The sequence below is a fragment of the Cervus elaphus genome, chromosome 1 (assembly GCF_910594005.1).
Source record: "Cervus elaphus chromosome 1, mCerEla1.1, whole genome shotgun sequence".
NCBI classification, from domain to species: Eukaryota; Metazoa; Chordata; class Mammalia; order Artiodactyla; family Cervidae; genus Cervus; species Cervus elaphus.
This window is the reverse complement of record NC_057815.1, coordinates 78296871-78318454: the sequence shown is the minus strand read 5'-3', so window position 1 is coordinate 78318454 and position 21584 is coordinate 78296871. Positions and strand designations below refer to the sequence as shown.

The window sequence follows — 21584 nt, the reverse complement described above, 5'->3', positions numbered from 1 at the left end:
AAAACCCAGCAGTAACCTCCATAAGAAATACAGTGTAATCCTGGGAAAACTCACAGACAGAGTAAGAGAAAAATCAAAGTTGTTGACCAAGCATCATCGCTGACCTGCAAAAATCTGACCCTGAAGAGCAGACAAAATCTGAGACCTCCTCAAATTCAAAACCCCTCATCAACTAGCCAGAGAGCCCTGCTAGTTCATAGTGGTTGATGTCCCAGGTGCCTCCAGGACTGCCGTGTGGTGGCATGTGTTAGACTTGAGCCAAACTTCCATGAGCTCCTGGGCCATCCCAAGCTCATTCTCTCTGCACACACCTCTTGTTTGAAAGGGCCTGTCCTTCTGGCCATCCCAGACACCACAGAGCATGGTGGACCATGGCCCGAGCTCTGAATCAGGAAATGGGACCCTGGCTCTGCTGCTTGTTAGCTATATGACCTCGGGCAAATTCCTGAAGCTCTTTGAGCCTCAGTTTCCCCTTCTGTAAAATGGGGATAATAACAGGCCCAACTTCTATAGTTGTTGTACTTGGCACATAATGAGCAACCATTTTTAGCAAGTCATTCCCATTTTTCATAACCCAACTCACATGCCACATCCCACAAGAAGTGTTTTCTGACTGTTTCAGCCCTTATTGACCTCCCGCTCCCTGAAGTTCTACAGTCCCTAACTCAAAATTAGACTTGGGCTTCTATACCAGCTCTAAATGTCTCTTTTTGAATTCCCTGCTAAAGTGTTTGTTACTTGAAGGATGCAACTAGATCTTGATTTTTTTTTTTTAATATTCCTGAAAATACTGGCCTATTATATATTTTTTATTACTATATTTACCAAGTTCACATTTTAACATTTCTGAAATCAGGATAAGCTTTACCATCTACCTATACATTTAATATAATGTTTTCTGCCCACAAAGTTTACCTAAATCAGTGTTGTCTATTATAATCAACAGCATCTTAGAAATAAGAATTGCTTGACTAATAAAGAGTAGATCTACATGGATCCACAGCAGATTTCCCCTAGCATCCCCCCTCAGGCCAGCCTCCATCCTCATAGCCACCATCGCCCCCCAGTCCCTTGACGATAGACATGATTTTTGATGACAGCTGACAGAAGAGTTCAGTGTGGAGACATGGATATCAGTGTGAAGACATGCAATATCAAACGACATGTGTGGTCATTTCTACCGACGGAAGAGGAAACTGAAGTTCAGGTAAATTTAGCCAGCAAGTGTCATTTCACCTGTAGGAAGATTAAGTCTTCAATGATTGATTGACCGATAGGCTCATGATAGGCTGTCATGAATGTGGCTCCTGAATTAACGAAGTGAATGAGCCATAGCTGAAGGGACTGGTCCATTCAATGCCAGTCAATGGCAGCACCGTTAGCACCACACCATCCTCCAACCAACATCATGAACTGGCCACAGGAGTCAATGGCATCCATTCTCTGAATTGTCGTCCCCAGCAATTCTCTCAGGAAGCAAGCTCATGCCTGCCAGGGGACTGATGTTTGGTAGGAAAGCAGCTAAAGAAAACACTCTTTAAGAATTCTTCCTGTGAGAAGGCTTCCCTTAGCTGGGCCTCTCAGATGCATTCAATGTATAGCCATTATGGCTTCAGATTCAGCTGCTGCTGCTGCTGCTAAGTCACATCAGTCATGTCCAACTCTGTGCGGCCCCATAGACGGCAGCCCACCAGGCTCCCGTCCCTGGGATTCTCCAGGCAAGAACACTGGAGTAGGTTGCCATTTCCTCCTCCAGTGCATGAAAGTGAAAAGTGAAAGTGAAGTCGTTCAGTCATGTCCGATTCTTAGCGACCCCATGGACTGCAGCCTACCAGGCTCCTCTGTCCATGGGATTTCCCAGGCAAGAGTACTGGAGTGGGGTGCCATTGCCTTCTCCCCAGATTCAGCGGGGTTCACCTAAAACATAGCACTGAGCTAGATGGCACTAGCAGTAAAGAACTCCTGCCAATGCAGGAGAGGTAAGAGATGCAGGATCAATCCCTGGGTCGGAAAGATCCCCTGGAGGAGGGCATGGCAACCCACTCCAGTATTCTCACCTGTAGAACCCCATGGACAGAGGAGCCTGGTGGGCTACAGTCCATGGGGTCGCACAGAGTCAGACATGACTAAAGCAACTCAGCATGCTCCAGTATCTCTACAGAGAGAAAGGAAACCAAAAATACAGTCATGCAATTGTGTCTGCTGTTTCATAAACGTTACCATAATTCAACCTTAAAATGACAACATCAGTATACCTACCCTCATTTTCATTATGCTTCAGCCAGCCATTGTCTTTGCTATTGTTTAACCTCCACGATGCCTTCTGTGGTGGAAATCACACAAAGATCCATTTCTTCCATGAGGCTCATAGCCATGGAAGGATTATCAAGGGAGCTACCTCTCTGCTGCTCTCTGCTGAGTTGGGAATGGACAGCATGAATAGCTAAAAGATGAACTGGATATAGGAGACTGGGGAAAGACAACCAAAGAGGAAATAAAGCAAATATACAACCAGCAACAAGAGTTGCTTCAGCACTTATTTGTGCTTAAATGCATCCTGGGTGTTTCCGTGGACAATAGGTTTATAATCCTTATCCTTGATTTTCATCCCAGCAACCTGAGACGCCTAAGAAATTGATATCAGGACTTCCCTTGTAGTCCAGTGGTTAAGACTCCTCCTTCCAATGCAGAGGATGCAGGTTCGATCACTGGTCAGGGAACTAAGATCCCACATGCTGCAGGGCAACTAAGCAGGCATACTGCAACAAGAGAAACCACAACAAAGACCCACACAGCCAAAAAATAAAAAATAAAATTGTCTCCACAACTTAGCTGCTGCCTCCTCCAGAGGTACCAAATGAGAGCCTAATGGGGAAGCTTGTGAATCTAGTGGCACCTGTGTGCATGCTAAGTCACTCAGTTGTGACAGACTCTTTGTGACCCCATGGACTGTAGCCCATCAGGCTCCTCTTGGGATTCTCCCACATACCTAGACTCAAATCCTGCTTCATGTTCTACCAGCTGGGTGATATTGGGCAAGTCCCTTGAACTTTCTATGCCTGCTTCCTCATTAGTAAATTTTAGATAATAATAATGGTACCTTCCTCACAGGAGAGATGCAAAGATTAAATGATTTAATACATGGAGCATGCCTAGGCAATGTCTGGCAATTAGTAAATGCCAGATAAATGGTAGCGATTGTGATTATTCATTGCAGAAGGGCAACATTATCCTACTTGGAGTGGTAATCCTCAAAGGTGGGTGATCTCAATCAACATCTACATTTCTCTCCATAGACCATAGGAGTCACCGTTCAGTGAGAACTTAATGGGCACCAGGAATCAGAGTAGGTATGTCCAGACGAGGAAACTGAAGCCTTGCAGTCTGATGCCTCATCCAATGGCTCCCAGGTGGCAGGTGGCAGGAGCTTGTTATCATACATATCCACGAACAGAAAACTTTTCATTCTTAAATATTTAAACCAATAGAGCGTAGAAAATGTAATTTCTCCAACAGTCTCTTTTCTTAAAAAAAAAAAAATGGGTTAAGATAATAGAGACAGAGATCCTAATCCATAGGTCATATATTTTATCTTCACCCTGAAAATCTGTTCCTGCTAATGGCCTCATCTCTGAATTTACCTAAATGTATTTTTTAACTCACTTTTGTTTTCAGCCTGGGCTGCCCCTTGGGTGATGAGGGTGACAGATTGAGGGAGAGAAAAATGACTAAAGAAATGCTGGCTCAGGTTAACCAGAGTCAGGATCGAGGAGAATAAGGGAACCCATTACATCTAGTGAAAGGAACTGGGTAGGAACCGCCAGCCTTATGTCAGGAGGCTTGCCTTTTAATGCACTCCCATGATACATGCATGTATTGAGCGTCTTCTTTGTCCCAAGAACCATACTAGACACCAGAGAATCAAGGAGGTAACCGGATTTCTATTCTACTCTGAGAGACAGACTGTGCATGCAACAGTCATGAGACTCAGGGATCTTAAACCAACCAAGAGGGAAGGACCCCCTCTGAGACCAGACCCCCTCTGAGACCAACTTGAACTCTCATGTCTACACTGTGGTTTTAACAGTGAGCAGCCTTGAGTTCAACCCAGGCTTGGCCACTGCCCAGCTGGATGACACCCAACAAGCCTGGCAACTCTGATTCTTCAGCCTTTAAAAGAAGGTAGTCATAGCTACTTCCCAGGATTACAGTGAAAAATAATCACGGGACAACAGGTGAGCGGTTCTAGAACAATTCTTGGCATGTGGTAGATTCCCTCCTCCTGTCCCCCCCTCAACCACCCCAGGAGCACCCAGGGACTGGTTAGCATGGTGGTTAAGAGGATGGGTTCTGGAGGCAGAAACTACTCCTCTGCCACTTACTAGCTGTGTGACCATGGGCAAGTTACTTCACTTCTCTATGCCTCAGTTCCTTCATCTGTAAAATGGGGATAATAAGTAGCATCCTGATCAGAGAGTTATGAGAATTTAAAGTAGTGAATGTATTAAAAGATAAGGCACATGAAAGTTATCAAGTGTCTATTTGAGCAAACATCAATTCCAATCTGACATCACCAAACTGCAAGTGATTAGGAGTTAGGAGCACTACACCAACAAGAGCCAGGGGAGTGACTTTTTTTTTTCTTCTATTTTCTGGTCACACCATGTGGCATGAGGGATCTTAGTTCCCCGACCAGGAATCCAACCTGTGCCCCCTGCAGTGGAAGCATCCTGTCTTAACCATTGGACCACCAGGGAAGTCCCGGGAATGGCTTTTATAGTGCAGACATGGAAGAAAGCAAGGAAATTATTTGATTGACTTTAGCTTAAGCAGTTGCTTTATCTGGGAAATCTTAGTTGGCTGTCTGTGATCCGTTGTTTTGAATTTCTTTTTTTTGGACCTGAGTGCATTTACAATCAACTTTGGCCAAGGCATCAGTTTGCTTGTGTAGGCTAACTGGGGATTAAAGGAACCCCAATCAAACAGCCCCCTTGTTTAATTACTTTAACAAATGTAACAGGCCTGCATGTACATAGGGTCTTTCGTGGTGGCTCAGAGGTAAAGAGTGCATGCAATGCAGAAGACACAGGAGACATGAGCTCTATCCATGGGTCGTGAAGATCCCCTGGAGGAGGGCATGGCAGCCCACTCCAGTATTCCTGCCTGGAGAATCCCTTGGACAGAGAGGAGCCTGGTGGGCTACAATCCTTAAGGTGGCAAAGAGTCAGACACGACTGAACACACGCACACACAGCCCGTAGAAAACAGAGTTCATTCTAGGGCTCTCACCTCTTCTCAGCTTGTAATTCATTTAGTTCACCCAACACCCTACAAGGGGTGCATTCTTTTCCCCCCACTTTACACATGAGGGAACTAGGTTGTAAGGAATTTAAGGAAGTTTCCCAGACTCACTCAGCCAGAAAATGGCAAAGTCAAGATTCAAACCTATAAAGTCTCTCTGCAAAATCCGGGCTTAGGAATTTCACTGGTGGTCCAGGGGTTAAGGCTTCACCTTCCAATGCAAGGGGTATGGGTTCAATCCTTGGCTGGGAAACTAAGATCCCACATGCCTCATGGCCAAAAATCCAAAACATAAAACAGAAGCAATATTGTAACAATTTCCATTAAAAAAAAAAAAAAACTTTAAAAATGATCCACACCAAAAAATCTTTTTAAAAAATAGAATCCAGGCTTAGTCACTCTATGGCTCTTGTAAGCCTAATTCATGCTACCTGTTTTGCTATGTGGTTGAGACAGCAGAGGGAGGATGGGCTGGAAAGTCTAAAATGCCTCATTCCTTCGGTCCTCCTCTGACATTCAAATACAGGTTTTATGAGCTTAGTGTTTGATATCATTCAAGATCTCTACTCCAATCAAATTTAGGTTCAGTGTGATAGTTAGATTTAATTAGAGTCAAATTCCTCTTTTATTTTGGTTTTATCTTAATCACCCCTTTTATTCACTAGCCCAGAAGCCTGTAATTTCCCACACAGGCACCCAGATATGCTGTATTACACACTCGGGACCAGGAGACAAACAGTTTGCTGTCATACATGTTTACTGCCAGAAACTTTTCACTCTGAAATAGCTGAGCCAAGACAGCACAGAAACAAATGTAATTTCTCCAAAGACTCTTTTCTAAAAACAATATCATAATACGATGTTTTCCATGAAACTCTCTCCGCTAAGAAGAACATGTGTGGGCAGATATAAACATAAGGAGACTTTCCGAGACTAGTGACAAGATGGGAAAGTACTCAACAGTGGGAAACTGTGTATGACCAACCAGATCCCCTAGACACAGAGGAGAAAGAGGCAAATCACAGAACTTTAAAGCTTAAAGGAATCTCAATGACCACCTAATCCCATTCTCTGCAAACTCTTTTCAAGTGCGGATTCTTTTGTTCAAGAGAAATCTTATCCTGAAGATTGATATAAAAGCCAAGATGCTCTTACTGAATCAGGGAGGAGCCGCCTGGAGCCTAACCCATGCTAATCCCATTCTCTCACCACCCCCACCACCACCCAGCAGCTCTTATGAGGGCTCCAGGGAACCCCAGGGTTCCTCAGAGCACAGTTTGAAAATCGCTATTCTAACCCAACCTCCTCCTTCTACCATCAGGGGATATAAAGCCCAGAGAAGCTACCTGATGTGCCTGAGGTTACACAGCAAGTCAGAATCCTCGGCAATCCTCTTATCTTCCTTCAACAATTTTTCCATGATGACACTTGAGTCCTCTAATGAACTGCCTTTTGTCTCCCCAGACTGTATGTGTGTTTGTATTTGTGTGTTTGCACCCATGCCTGGTGTTCCCAAGAAAACCTAACAAACCAGTCCCTGCTTTCACTCTGAAGCTTAGAGTCTGCAGTTTGGACACAGGTCTCGGCTGCCCAGGAGAGCTGGAAGCACGGGGCAAAAAGGCAGGGGGCCGTCAGTGCTGTCCTGCAGGTGACCGGGGACTTCTGTTTTTAGCCTGACTTGGGTCCAGTTTCTGCTCTTACAGGGATGCAGGTAGTTCTCACAAAGACGCCTGAGAGCTGACGTCCAAGTCAGACCCCAGCCTAGTAGCTGTGGTCACCTGACTGAGCCCCTAAACCTCTTCCTTTCTCCATCTGTAAAGGGGAAGGTGAGGGAAAATTCCACCACGCGGCATGTTATGTCCCAAGAGGTTAGAAGTTGAGTAAGTTAATGTGTCCGATGGCCGGTTCCGCTGTGAGTGAAAAAGTAGAAGCAAGGACCCAACATTGGTTCTACAAACTGGCTGCTCCCTTCAATCTGCTGGGAAGGCATGAGTTTAGAGGAATCAGTGGAGAAGGGCTTTCTGATTAATGTGCTCTGTCAAAGAAAACACTATAATCAGAATGAAACAAAGAGCTCACGTGGTGCTTCACTCGCAGGACCTCATATGAGGATAGGTCCTGTTATTTGCATTAGAGTGACTTAAGTTATTAACTAACTAGTTCAATGGTTCAAGGTGACATGACTAGAAAATGATGCACCTAGATTTGAATTCAGTCATCTAACTGCAAAAAAAAAGAAAAAAATCGTCTAACTGCAAAGTCTGTGTTCTTAACCACTGCCCTATCCTACCCTTCCACCTTACTGCTGGGGATGCGGGAGGGGGAGGGCGACGGGATCCACAGGAGGATGACTCCGCCGGGGCTGCAGAGATGGGCACCACGGCTAGATTCCTGTTTCCCCTCCAGTTTGCCCAAAAGAGAGTTCCCAGCAAACGCAGCATCCAGCCAAGCTCCCAGAGGCGAGAATTCTCAGCTTGTTTACTGACTCCCCGGGTGGAGAGCGGGGGAGCCGGGGTGGGGGGTGAGCTGGGCACAAAAGCAGGATAAAGGTAAACTTTCTGTGTGTGAGAACTGTTCCCCCTCCAAGGAGCCGTGTCACACTCTATGACACCGTCATCAAAGGGGTTGTGCATAAACCTGAAAAACCAAACGGACCTGTCTGTAGGTGTTACTTATATCACAAGGCTACAGGTGCCTGTATTTCCACCGTACGCCGGTGCTGGGAGTGCCTGCCTTCTCTTGCCTTGAAAGCCTCCTCTTTGGACCCAGCACCGCCGTCCTCACGTAAGCACCTTTTCTTTGCTCTTTTGGATAAATCATAAGGGGCATCAGGGCTTCATGGCTCTGGTGGGGGGCCTGGGTCTGTGAGTCCGTCCCCAGCTCCAGAAGGCCAAGCCTCCTGCCACGTCCATCAGTCACAGTACCTCCCCGGAGCTGTTTGACTGGGATTTAACTGCTGGCCTGAGAAAGACGTTTTTGCTTCTTCAGGCTGCGTAGCCACCCAACTCCTTCGTGGCAGCCCCTGCTCCTCTGGGTCACTTGACTAAACCAAGGGGAACTCATGGAGAGAGAATGCGTACGGGCACGCCATTCTCTACCCTTCTTCAAGCTAACCTGAGGAAGGGAAGCTGGATTTTACACCAAAAAATATTCAGCTTCAAGAAAAGCCCACCTCCTCCTGCCTAAGTGCCTCCTTTTCCCCATTGGCCTGCTCATGGAGCACCCCACCTTGAAACAGGAAAAATAGTTGCCTTATTACAGTTTGGGGCATTTTTCAGGAGATTGTCTGAACATAATAGCTTAAAGGAAACCCGTTCTGCACTCTCACACCTCCTCAGTATAGAATGCTTCCAGAAAAGCAATGGTTAGGGTTTTTCCACTGTATTCTCAGACCTTTTCAGACTCTGCGCTTTGTGAGGTTCTTGAGCGTTTGCCCCCTGCTGGCAGACTGGTGTAGCACATGCTTCCTTCTCCAGCAAGAGTTGAGGACCCACGTTCATTCTGATGTGCTGAGAATTTTACAAATTGGAAAGGCTGTCAGAGGTCATTAGGGGCAATGATCCCTAATTGTCTTTACAGAGGAGGAAACTGAAGCCTAGCAAGGTAAAGTGATTGAGGGAGATAGCTTCATGTTTTAGTCTAAAGACCCAGAAGAAGAGGTTGTTTGCCCTTCTGAGTGAAAGCTTAATTCTTTTGTCCTCATGTTCTCTGTTAGAGGGTTTTTTGGTGATTCAAACTGTTCTTGATAAGAGTTTTCACAGGTTTGTTGTCTGCTTTTCTCAGAAGCTTTTCTCAGAAGCTTTTCTCACCTAAGTATCAACCTTTAGAATATTGATGACAATTAATTCCCCCATCCCCTGCTGGGATGGACATATGTGTTATGCCCGCTCATCTATATATATTACCTAATTTTATTAAATCTTTGGGTTATCCTGAGTATTGTATGTTAAAATTTCCATTTGAGAGATAAGCTCAGAGAGTGTCGTAGATTTTGACCCAACACACCTTATGTGAAACAAAAATAAAGAATAAAAACTAAAATTTCAGCAGACTGAATAGTAAGAAGTGTGTCCCATATCCCTTTCCTTGTGGGTGGCAGAGGTAGGATTTAAACCCCAATGAATTTAACCCAGCTTCCCAGGTAGCTCAGTGGGTAAAGAATCCACCTGCAATGCAAGAGCTGCAGGAAATGCAGGTTCCATCCCCAAGGTGGGAAGATCCCCTGGAGAAGGGCATGGAAACCCACTCCAGTATTCTTGCCTGGAGAATCTCATGGACTGAGGAGCTTGGCAGACTCCAGTCCACAACATTGCAGAGTTTGGACAAGACTGAAACGACTGAGCACACATACATGGGTTTAACCCAAACCCAGTGAGCCTTGTATGGGAGCCCATGGTAAACTACTCAGCACAACTCCTATGAGTCTATGCGGCACCTTCAGAAAAACAACTAAAAAATGAACAAACTCGCAAACTTCTGATACAAGCCAAAGGAAGATGAAGAATCACTCGGCAAGACATCAGCAAAGCGGTCTCATAGCTGCTCTGGTTTTTCCCAAAAGAGCAAACACTCAAGCACCCAACCCACAATCCTTTAGCAGAAAGCATTGAAATAGTTCAACCAATGGGTTTTCCTCCATGAGTCTCTTCTGAGGGAAGTCCAAAAGGTAGGACGTGGACCCTGCCTTGCCTGTAGGGCTCGGGACCTGGTGGGCATTGGGGTATCACTGGGACTTTAGAGGAGGAAAAGCATTATTCTTCCCAGAGAGATGGCCCCAATGGTGGGATCAAGGAAGGCCCTCCCTAGCCCCCTTTACCGTGGTTTACACCTTCACAGCCCATTCTGCACAGTGATGCTTTGGTGCATAAAAAGCCAATGTGTAGGTGCTTAACTGGGTGAATTTTTGGTCACATGCCCGGAGTGAAGTTGATGATCTCTGCCAGGGTCAGGAAGGAATTTTCCTCGTCTGGCAGACTGGCCAAGGCTGGGTGGTTTGCGCCTTCCGCTCTCTCTGGAAGGCTGAACAGAGGTGCCATGGACACCACACCTGTGACTGCCGCCTCTGACTCGTGTGAGGGCAAGAAGCCCACAGGCCTGTCTCTCTGACCGTGTGGACCCTCCCGGTGCACCCTTGGTGAGTGAACCAAACTCTCAGAAGGGTTAGGAAGCCCCTGGAGGCACCAGGGACCTGAGCGTCCATGCCATTTCCAAAGGTCCAGCCAGCCTTTCTCGTGCATGAAAGAGAACCCACTTGATTCTCCCCTCTTGTGCTGAAAGCGCTTGATTCTTTCCTACTTACTAGGCAGCTAAAGTGCTGACTACACTTTGGGGAGACTGAATTCCACCACCATGGGTCTGTAGACGGGCAGTGAGTGAGGGTTCAGAATACTTAAGAGGTCTGGCTACCCCAGGCAAAGAATGTCCAGAGGTCACAGCTGAAAGTGGGTATGGGAGGAAAAGAAGAAGAGAAAATCAGGGGAATTTTTTAGAGCTAAAAGTTTCGTCTCTGTATGATTGAATCGTACTCCAATTTAGTGAGTGTACTTGACTGCAATATGCAACTATAACCATCATATATGCCTATGTATATGCATGCACATGTGTGGCTGTGTCAGCCAAATCGGGTGGGTTCCTGAAGACAATCACACAGCTAGGGTATGTGTTAGAGTCCATCTCATTGTTGTGTTCATGCAGATGATGAAGTATTGAGGCTCTGAGAAAAGCAAGAGGCAGAATCATGACAATGCTCCTTCTATGAGGACAAGTCAGCCAGCCTCTCAAAAAACAAAAATGTGGGGTTACAACAGCAGGCCTAGGACCCTCCCTAGGCTTCCCCTACTTGTCCTGCTGCTGACTCTAAGTCTAACCCAATGCTTCTCAACCTTTTTTTTTCCAGTATCACCCCCTTTTTCGTTCATTTCTTTTAAGAATTTTTTAAGGTGGACAATTTTTAAAAGTCTTCATTGAATTCTTTGCAATATTGCTTCTGTTTTATGTTTTGGTTTTTTGGCCGCATATTGGGTCTTAGCTCCCCAGTCAGGGATTGAACCCACTCTCCCCTGCACTGGGAGGTGAAATCTTAACCACTGAGCCACCAGGGAAGTCCCCTAGATCACTGTTTCTTAATCTTACCTCCTCCATGAAATGTTAATATCACAGATTTACCATTCATAAGTTATGTACTGTGGGCTTTATAGAGTCATAAGTCATAATGATGGCTAAGATTTTTTTGACCCCAAGACCAATTTTTTTTTTTACCAATTTTTCCCCTCTATAGTCACTGTCCCCCGCCGTGGGAATACATATTCTAACTTCAGGCCTAAAACTATATATCACTGGGCCTCTGTCCTCACTGAGAAGAGGGAACCCAAAAGCTATTGTTGCCCACCACCCTCTTCTACCTACATTAAAGAAATCCAAAGATCTAAAATGTTCAGTTATTGCAAGGACTGTAGAAGGCCTAAGAAGCTGGGCTGCTGAATACAAAGCAGCCACTATTCCTGAACTTTCACACCTAGGGCCTGCTGGTTAAGTGGCCAAGGTCTTTTGTGGAGAGTCTAAGAGTTAACAATATCCACTCCTCCCACTGCAACAGAAAAAAGAAAAGCTGCTGCCCCTTATAAAACACATTTTTCCACAAAGCAAAAAATAATTATAGAAGAAAAACAGCACGCTGTATACCAGAAACAGCCTTTTAAGAAAACTTAATGGATATAATTTGCCACAGAGGGAAGTCCCAAAGGGAATCAGATACAGACATCACCGAGTACAGCCTTGAAAAGATCACAGTGCCAGTGAGTAGGCTGGTGCAAAGAGAAAAAAAAGAAATCTTTCTAAGAGGTAAATATTGTACTAGTCAAAAAGATTCCTAATTTTTCTGTGATCAAATTCAATTTACCGAATGACTTTTGAGAGCTTTGTCAGGCAGAGATGAAGAAGCATGTTCCTACTGTTGCATCCTATATCTGGAAAATTTCTAATTAACACCAGAGACCTGGGAACTGTTCTTCGTGTGGAGGCCACCTCTGCTTTCTCCAAGCCCACCCGTGAAGGTCATGTCAGAGGTCTGCCACCCTCTTCTCCCATTTTCTGAGCCTCCGACCCAGAGGGGTAGGGGGTATTTTTACCTTGAAGCGTCACTTAGGAGAACTTTTCTGGGGTCAAGTCCAGAAAGCAGAAAGGGCTTTGGGCTCCCACCAAGCCTCTTCCTCCCCCATAACCTCCCACCCCCATCCCTCCTCATCCAGCCATCTGCTCAGGGATATAAAACCAGTCAATCCGTGGGAAAATCAGAGTCCAGACCCAGGCAGCCTTGACCTCTGTTTGATACGGCTCCCAGGGGGAGATCCAGGAACATGATAATCTGCTGGGCACGTTAACCCTCTCCGGGAATCAGGAAGGAGACTTCCTAGTGAGGCCTGGCAACTTTCCAGCGATGCCTGGGGAAGGTACCTACACGTGAGGATCTGAATTCAGTTATTTCTCCGTCTGGAGCAGAGTTCTTGTGCATATCTGAGAGTGATGATGGTGACAGATTTGCAAACATCCCCAAAGAATCGATCTCCGGTTCTGGAGTCACACAGTCCCTGACCCTCTCGGGATTGAGATCCTGTTTGCCCTGGTAGTGAGCCTGGGATATGCCTGTGAGCAGATGAGGCTGTGAGGATTTGTAGAAAGGAAAGCAGATGGGTTGAAAATTGGAAAAAAAACTTAATTCCCTACACTGTAGGGTATGTGACTTGGACAAAGTTTCACAGATTTCTTGGGCCGTAATTTTCACAATTATAAAATGTCTGGATGCGGGAAAAGATTGCACTGACAGTAATTTCCAACATGCCAGACCACTCATGATACGTGATATAAATCCAGTCACGGGTAGGCAGACATTTTCTTGAAGCACCAGACAGTAAATATTTTAGAATTTGCACGCCTAAAGGCGAAATCAAGTACATTATGTACGTATTATATAACCATTTAATATGTAACCATTTAAAAATGTAAAATCATTTTCATCTGTGAGCCATTCAAAAACAGGTGGTGGACTAGACTGTGCCTAGACCCTCTGATCTAGGTGATGCATGGATGACTAATTTTTATTTCAATGCTTATGTCTTTTTTTATGTATATTAAATGAATACTGGCTTTCCATTTATAGTAGTGATATAAAGTTTTCCTTTTAAGTAAATGCAATTATGTTAAACAATAAGGGAGGTGATTTTTTTTAATAAATTAAGTTATCATGGGGCAGGCAAATGACTACAGTTTGGGAAGCACTGGACTAGGTGATTTATAAGTTCCTGACCATCTTAAAATTCCACGCACTTAATAACCCAAGACCTGGAATCTAGTCTTTGCTTTGCCACTTCCCAGCAGTGTGATCTTGAGCTGCCGTGTCCTCCTTGCTGAAGGGGTAGAACCAAGTATCTCGTCAATATTATTGCAATAATAATAAGAGAATTTGGGTGAACAGATTTTTCTAATTCACCAAGAATGATTTTTTTTTTCCTGAACTGTGGGAATATGGAAAACAGCAAAGGGAAATTTGAAAGAGGAGACTAATGTGGGTAAGAATGCTTGCCCCTTCTTTTCTATCCCCTCTCCAACCTCAATCAGACATCTTTTCCCAAAGCTTCCCACTTGCTGGTGTGCAGAGAAACTAGGATCATGACTTCTTAAATAGACCAACCTGAGTTGTCATTCAAACTCCATCACCTACCACCTGGGTGGTATGGGGTGCATCATCTGGAATCTCAGAGCTCCCATCCCTCATCTATAAGACAGAACACCTACCAGATCCTGACTCAGAGTAGTTGTTCTGGGGACACCACGAATAATAAACTTAAACTGCTCAGCCCAGGGCACTCAGTGAAGCAAATGTGTTACAGTGATCACAAGTCCCCACTCTCTTATCCAAAACCCTGGGGTGGGAGGTGCTACAGAATTCAGAATTCTTCAAGTGTCAGGAAGCGACCCAGGGTATATATTGCGGAGCAGATTACTCCTCTCAAGGTATTGCCTGCTTGGGCTGCCTAAATGCATCAATATTTTCTGCAGTGTATCATATGAATATTCATCAAGTAGAACAAATGAAACTATAGCTACAGATATAAAACTGTATGGCATACTATAGTTATATATGTTTAATAAATGCATGGTTTAGTTTACATACATATATGGAAGTATAGGCATAATTATATATAAAAGTTTTATAACAATCAATTCAGGACTGCTTTTGCTGGGAATTAAGTTGGCGTCAAACACATACAAATATACTTTCTGTTTCAGAGCTTTCAGATTTCAGAATTGTGGATTTGTATTTATGGGCATATTCAGTTATAGTCATTCTTTCCCTGTTTTCAGAAGTATATTTTTAGACATTATAATCCCGAGTTCAGGGGCCAGGTGAGAGAGAACAGGAAAAGTAAAGAACAAGGCATTATTGCACAACTAAAGCCTTCATCCTCAAATCCCAGGTTTGCCACTTACTGGCCTTGTTACCTGGGCAATTGTCTCAACCTCTCTGCCTCAGTTTTCTCATCTATAAAATGGGGATGGACACACAAACCTCACAGGATGTGGCAAGGATTAAATAATGTCGCCGTGGAAGGCACTTAGAGGAGTGCCCGGCTCCTGGGAGGCTGCATGTTGGTGTTTGCTGTCATAATGAAAAGCCAAGCGTAGGGACTTCCCTGGCAGTCCAGTGGTTAAGACGCTATGCTTCTACTACATGGGGCATGGGTTCAATCCCCAGGTGGGGAACTAAGATCCCTTATGCCAGTGATGCAGTCAAAAAATAAATAAACAAGTATTGCCCTGCTGGGGTCTCCTGCAGTGTGGCTTGCTGCCTCCTCACAGCCTCTTCTGCTATTACAGGGTGATGTTGGACTCAGTGACACACAGTACCTTCCTGCCCAACACGTCCTTCTGCGACCCCCTGATGTCGTGGACTGACCTGTTCAGCAATGAAGAGTATTACCCCGCCTTTGAGCATCAGACAGGTGTGTATGACTGGAGAAGCCCATCTGAGCTGGGACAGGCTGGGGCCAGAAATGGTGCTGGCCTCAGGCGGGCGGCAAGGCCATGATGGCCTGGAAAGGCCAGCTCTCACCGGTATTCAGGACAGAGGGTTGCCAGAGTCCGAGGCAGGGGGAAGAGCCACTTCTGTACAGAAGAAAGCCCTGGAATCCTCACTGTAACCTCTTCCCAACTCTGTGGCCTTGGGAAACTCCACTAACCTCTCTGAGCTTATTTTGCTAATGGGTAAAATGGAGATAACATCAATCTCCTGGAGCAATTATATTTAAACAAAACAGTAGAAACCCTTAGGCCGAAGCCTAGGACATTGTGATTGCTTGAGCAACCTGGCTTTAGCCAACATTTGCTAAATACTTACTAGCCATGCCCCAGACCCTGTGCCAAAAACCCATCTCATCCTTACAGAAACCCTAAGAGAAATTAGTAATTATTATTCCCATTTTATAGATGAAGAAACTGAGGCACAGAGAGGTTTCAGGACCCACCCAAGGTCCAACAGTTAACGAAGTCTCCTGCACATTGACTTGAGCTCTGTGCCCTTAACTATCCTACAAGGTCAACTTACAAATGATGGAATGCTGTGGTTATCAGTATTAATATTATAGCTATTTGAACTTTTATTTCCTTATCCCTAGAGCAGGGAAGAGGAGTTCTATAAGAATCAAGAGAGCGAATCAATATACGTGTGAGAATCAATATATATGTGAAATATATAACCTGGCAACCAAGGAAGTGCTAAGTAAAGAGGGGTCCCCTCGTTGTCCCTCCAGGCCACCCTCCCCCCACATCCTCCTCTCCTAGTCCAGCTCTCTCCACCTAAGAAGGAAGCACGGGGCCTTGTGCAGGCCATAAGCCAAAGCGAGGCCAGCTGAGCTTTGCCCCAGAAACCCTCTGAGGGCCTCTATCCCAAGGTGCCGGGTGACTGCACTTCACGGCAAGCCTGGCTGACTGCTGGCACAGCAGGTACACGCCCCGCGGTGGGGGTGATGCAAGCGCCGATCCAGCCCTCAGGCCTCACCACCCAGCCTTGACCCTGTGTGTTCCAGCCCAGCGGGGCTCACACTCAGGGTCAGAAAGCAGGTGGCCTCCAGGAGAGGGTGAGTCTCCGAGGACACTGTGAAATGCTCCCCCTCTAGGAGTCCCTGCCTCCAGGCCAGACACCAGAACTGCACAGACAGACCTGAGGCCCATGCTTACACAGACCAGTCCCGCACCCTCCCCTAACCCTACACGTGACACACACGTACCGTGACATGGTTCACTCTCACCAGGGTCCAGATCATTGCACGGGGACCCGATTCATCCAGCTGCACAGGAATGTTCTTCAAGCCTAAAGAGCGCCTTGTTCCCAGAAAGACCATGAGAAATGTATTCAGTCTCTCCCTGCCCTCCCACCCTGTATTTGGTCAAGAGGCTAAATCTGCAGGAGGAAAACGGAGCTTTCCGAGTCCCCGTCTCTTCCCTGTGTGTCCCATGATGGTGGAGCCCAGCCCCACCCACACATAACCCAGACCTGCCATCCAGGGAGCCCCCTCTTCCCTCCTTTTCTACCAGGTGGTGTCAGAGTGGGATGGGAGAGGGTAACCTCAGGTGCCTACCCCGTGCGATGTTCCAGGAGCTTCTGCAGTTGTCAAGAGCTCAGACTTTGGCCAAGAGTGGCCCAGCTTCTGCCATTACCAAGGGAAGGGGCTTGCCCCCTGGCACTCGCATTTCAGAAGGAGCTGAGTGTTTCTGAGCTTATAAAGGTCAAGTTTGTGTGTGAAACAGTCCCCAGTGAGGACTGGGCTCCCTTGGGTCCCTACTGGTGGGAAGAATGCCCTGCAGGGCCTTCTGTCTTTTTGTCTCCCAGGAGGTGACACATGGGTCTGAGTGTCTGCAAAACCCTTCTGAGAGGGATGTCTCAGGAGACAGCCGAGTTCTCCTCCAGACACTGCTCTGCCAGCTTGCCACCTGAGTGGCCATCTCTTCTGAGGTCCTTGCCTACCTCCTAGGAAATTCCAGCTTGAAGTCAGGGTTGTCCAAATGGCAGCTTCCTGTTTGGGTCCAAGGTCACCGGGCTGGGGCTGGCACTGACTGGCCCCATGACCTTGGCCAGTTTTCCCTAACATCTCTGAGATATGTTTTCCTCGGCTAAAATAGCATCTGCCTCCCGGTGTTGGGAGGGCTGACTGAGATTCCACACGTGATGTGTTTAGCAAAGTGCTGGGCATTTGGCAGGTCATCACTGCAGCCAAGACATGACCTGGAAAAACAGCTTTCTCTCTCCTTGCCTCACTCTTCATATTGAACAAAAGTGACACAGGTCTCTATCTCAACCTATCCAATTCAGAACTGTTGGCAGCTTAGACACTTTGAGACAAAAAGGAGAGGAAGGGAGAGAGAAATGGTGTGCCTGCTGGGTAAATGATGTACAAGAATGAAAAGTGCAGGGAGGAATAAGCAACATGGTCAGGAGAACCAGCTGTTTATGCCTCTTAAATGGCTCTAGCAGAGGCAGCCAAACATGCACCCTCCGTGTGTTAAGAGCTCAGGACCTCGCCTCTCTTAAAACCAGCACTTAGAGGCTGCCCTGCAGGCTGGCGAGTGGACGGTCACAGATTGCAAAATGCTCTCAAATGTCATGAGTTCACCCTGACCTTCCCTTCAGCTCTTTTAAAATAAAGAATTACAGATACTGGAAAATTTCATCCAAGGTGGAGAGTGGGGAGCTGTGTATATTTCACTAGCAGGTGATATTTTTAAAAGATGATTTCTCCAATCGAGTTCCAGTAGCCAAGCATCTGATAAGTCATGGAATATCCTGACTTACCTCTACTTTCTGGAACTCTATCCTGACCCTCCACACACCCACACACCCCTACCCTGATGGCCAAGGTGGCCAGGCCAATGTGCTTGGCTTTGGGATCTTGCTCATACTTCGCAGCAGAGCTTTCTAGGTTGGGGCAGCTCTAGGGGTTCCTTGGAGGTCCCTTGGGGACCTGGAGTGACAGCTGAGAAGGACAAGCTTTAGACCCCCCTCTCCATCTCCACCCTCATTTTTTTTCCACCCTCATTTTGATTCCAAAGACAGTACAGCATAGTGGGGCTTGGCTGGGTTATACCTATATGACCTCCTCGTTGGGCTTCCCTTGTGGCTCAGCTGGTAAAGAATCCACCTGCAATGTGGGAGACCTGGGTTCGATCTCTGGGATGGTAAGATCCCCTGGAGAAGGGAATGGCTACCCACTCTAGTATTCTGGCCTGGAGAATTCCATAGACTGTATAGCCCATAGGGTCGCAAAGAACCAGACACGACTGAGTGACTTTCACTTTCACTTTTCGCCTTGCTGGGCCACTTACTCGTTGCGTGACCTCAAGAAGGGCTTTCACATTTCTCTGTCTTTCTTTCTTCATTGACTTTGTAAAGTAGGCTACATGATCTAGGACCTCAAGTTGAGGATGGAATGAGAAAACTCAAGAGTGTAGCAGAGTAACTGGCATGTACTAAGTGCTCAACAAATACGTTAGCTATAGGAGATTTTATGGCTTCCCTGGTGACTCAGCAGTAAAGAATCCACCTGCAATGCAGGAGGCGCAGCACCTCGGGTTCAGTCCCTGTGTTGGGAAGATACCCTGGATGAGGGCATGGAAACCCACTCCAGTATTCTTGCCCTGGGAAATCCCATAGACAGAGGAACCTGGCGGGCCACACTCCATGGGGCTACAAGCAGTCAGATACAACTGAAGCGACTGAGCATAAGCACAAGGAGATTTTATTTGACGGGAAAAAAAAATTATTTTAAGGTGCAAAATGCTGATCTTGGGTATTAACATCCAGATAATCAGAGAGAGAGGCATCTGGGTTCCATGGAGGCTTTTCTTAAGTAAGATTCCTATTCCAGGTAGAGATGTTTGAGATCAGATACCCAAGAGAGTCTAGGAATTTTTAAATCAAAACCAAACAGTGAAATATAAAATCATCAGAAAGCCTAAGGTGAGCCCCGTGGCGGTGGTCACACCCCAGGACACTCCCAAGGAGAGACCTCACTGTTGGCCACCTCTAGCCTCTCCCGCACACATCTGAGCCTTTGGGCAGCTGTAGCCTGGGACCACTTAGGGCCTGGTGCTCTATCCTTTCTAACCACACGTTCATGGCCTCGGCTTTTGGATGATACCCAGCCGGCCTTCTCATCTCTTCCCCATCCAGTTTCTTACACTGCTCCAGGCTCTTTTTTTGTTTTTTTTTTTTTCCCATCTCATGGTCTAAATCACTCCACAGGCTTAGAAGGAAAGTCAACAAAGACTATTGGATGGGGCTAGACCAACTCTGGAGGGAAATCGGGAAGCCACATATCATTTCAGGTCCCTCCTTGTAAAGTCCTTCCTTTCAGGGACAAACCACAATTGACGGTGCCCTGTGCTACTTAGTCCATTCACTGGCCCTCTTCAGTGCTGCTCCAGGCAACAGACTTTCCCAATTTCTGATGCTAATAAATCATGCTAATTATGGTCCAGGCCGGCTAACTCAGGTCTCCTCTGACCCAGACTGTCTGCCTCCCTCTCACTGGGTCCTTGGGTTCCTTTGTTCTGCGTGTCCCTCAGTTAGACTGAGGCCCTGGTGGAGACAGCCTCATTTCCCTGAGGACAAATGTCATCCCCAAATAATAACTAATTACAAGTGACACGGGGAACTGTTGATTTGAATTGTCATCCAGATCACTGGACTAAGTTCTTTATATCCATCTTTTCTCTTCCGTTTCACAGCAAGCTTCCTAAAAGATAGACACTACTAGTATTCCTGTTTTAGAAATGAAGGCAACTGAGGTCCAGAGAGGTTAGGAAACTTTACTAGGATTGCACAGCTAACAAGTGGAGGAAATGCAATTAACATAGTGGTATGGGGTGACCCTGATATTAACAACTACGTTAATATTTAACATTAGTGGCATTGAATAAGCGCTTACTCTCTGCCTATCCTGTTCCAAGTGCTTTACATGCATTGATTCACTTAATCTTTTTAACAGCATGGAGAGGTAGATCCTATTATTCCCGTTTTGCTCACAAATTCTAGGAGGCAGGCCCCCTAAATGTGAGATAACACACACTTTCAGTTTTAAGGGATAATTCAAGTAACGAGCTCCAGAACAGTAATTTTTCAAGGAGCCTTCTGATGCTAAGAAGGGGAAGCCATCTAGTACCTTCCCCTTAACTCCCAGCAGAGCAGCACTGCTTTTTTCCAGATAAATTCCAAGTTGAAGAAAATACTATTCAGCTAAAAATAAAAAATAAAAATTCTGCCTCAACCAACCCCAAATTCCCAGTCCATCCCTCTCCCTCCCCAAACTATTTAGAACGGATAAACAAGATCATACTGTATGCACAAGGAACTATGTCCAATCTCCCAGGATAAACCAAGATGGAAAAGAATATTTTTAAAAGAATGTGTATATATGCAAAACTGAGTCACTTTGGGTTTCCCTGGCAGCTGATGGTAAATAATCTGCCTGCAATGAGGGAGACCTAGGTTCGATCCCTAGGTCAGGAAGAGCCCCTGGAGAAGGGAATGGCAACCCACTCCAGTATTCTTGCCTGGAGAATTCCATGAACAGAGGGTTATAGGCCATGGGATCAGGAAGAGTTGGACACAATGAGCAACTAACACTCTCACTTTCATAGATTAGCATAGCATTGTAAATCAACTATACTTCAATAAAAATAAATACAATCTTAGCATGCCCACTCTAAACGATAGTCTGGAAAGAGACAACTATCCAGAAGCTTGTGAAGTTCTCCCTCAAAAGTTATCACGAGGAGGGAGCCAGCCTGTGGAAGAGTTCTAACTGCCCCTAGGAGTGATTTTTAAAAACTAAATAAGTCAGCACTTAAAAATTGTGAGATTTCACATAACAATCTGGTCCTGGCAACACAGGGCCTACCTTCCTGCCTGGCAACAGCCAACTAGCAGAGCTGGGCCACAAGTGTGTACTTGGCATGAACTTGCCCATTCTCACTGTCCCCGTCGGGGGCCACTTTTGGGCATGGGCATCACCTGCTGACCCTGTGGGCATCTGAGTGCACTGGCCCAGCTCTAAAAGCTTAAGCCCTCCCTCTGAATTTGAATGCATCCCAGGTTATAGCATTGTCTCTGAGAATGTCACCGCAGAATTGCTGAAAACTCCCTTTAGCCCCATAAGTCTTCTTCCCAGTGCAGCTAACCCTTTAAACAGGTGTCCTGACCTAGTTCCAACTTCAAAGGAGCTGGCCAAGCC

General features: G+C 46.0%; 1 protein-coding gene across 5 annotated transcripts in view; it reads left to right on the top strand.

The window, feature by feature from the left end:
* ELF5 (E74 like ETS transcription factor 5) overlaps positions 1 to 21584 on the top strand; it is a 47724-nt gene that overhangs the window by 7477 nt on the left and 18663 nt on the right. For 2 of the 5 annotated variants that reach the window (XM_043909091.1, XM_043909080.1), the window contains one exon: positions 15175 to 15299. In XM_043909091.1, coding sequence (XP_043765026.1) covers positions 15175 to 15299 — 125 coding nt within the window. Of the gene's footprint in view, positions 1 to 7974; positions 8086 to 10244; positions 10436 to 15174; positions 15300 to 21584 lie in introns of those variants that run through there. The other 3 variants (XM_043909112.1, XM_043909102.1, XM_043909121.1) reach the window with 3 other exon arrangements.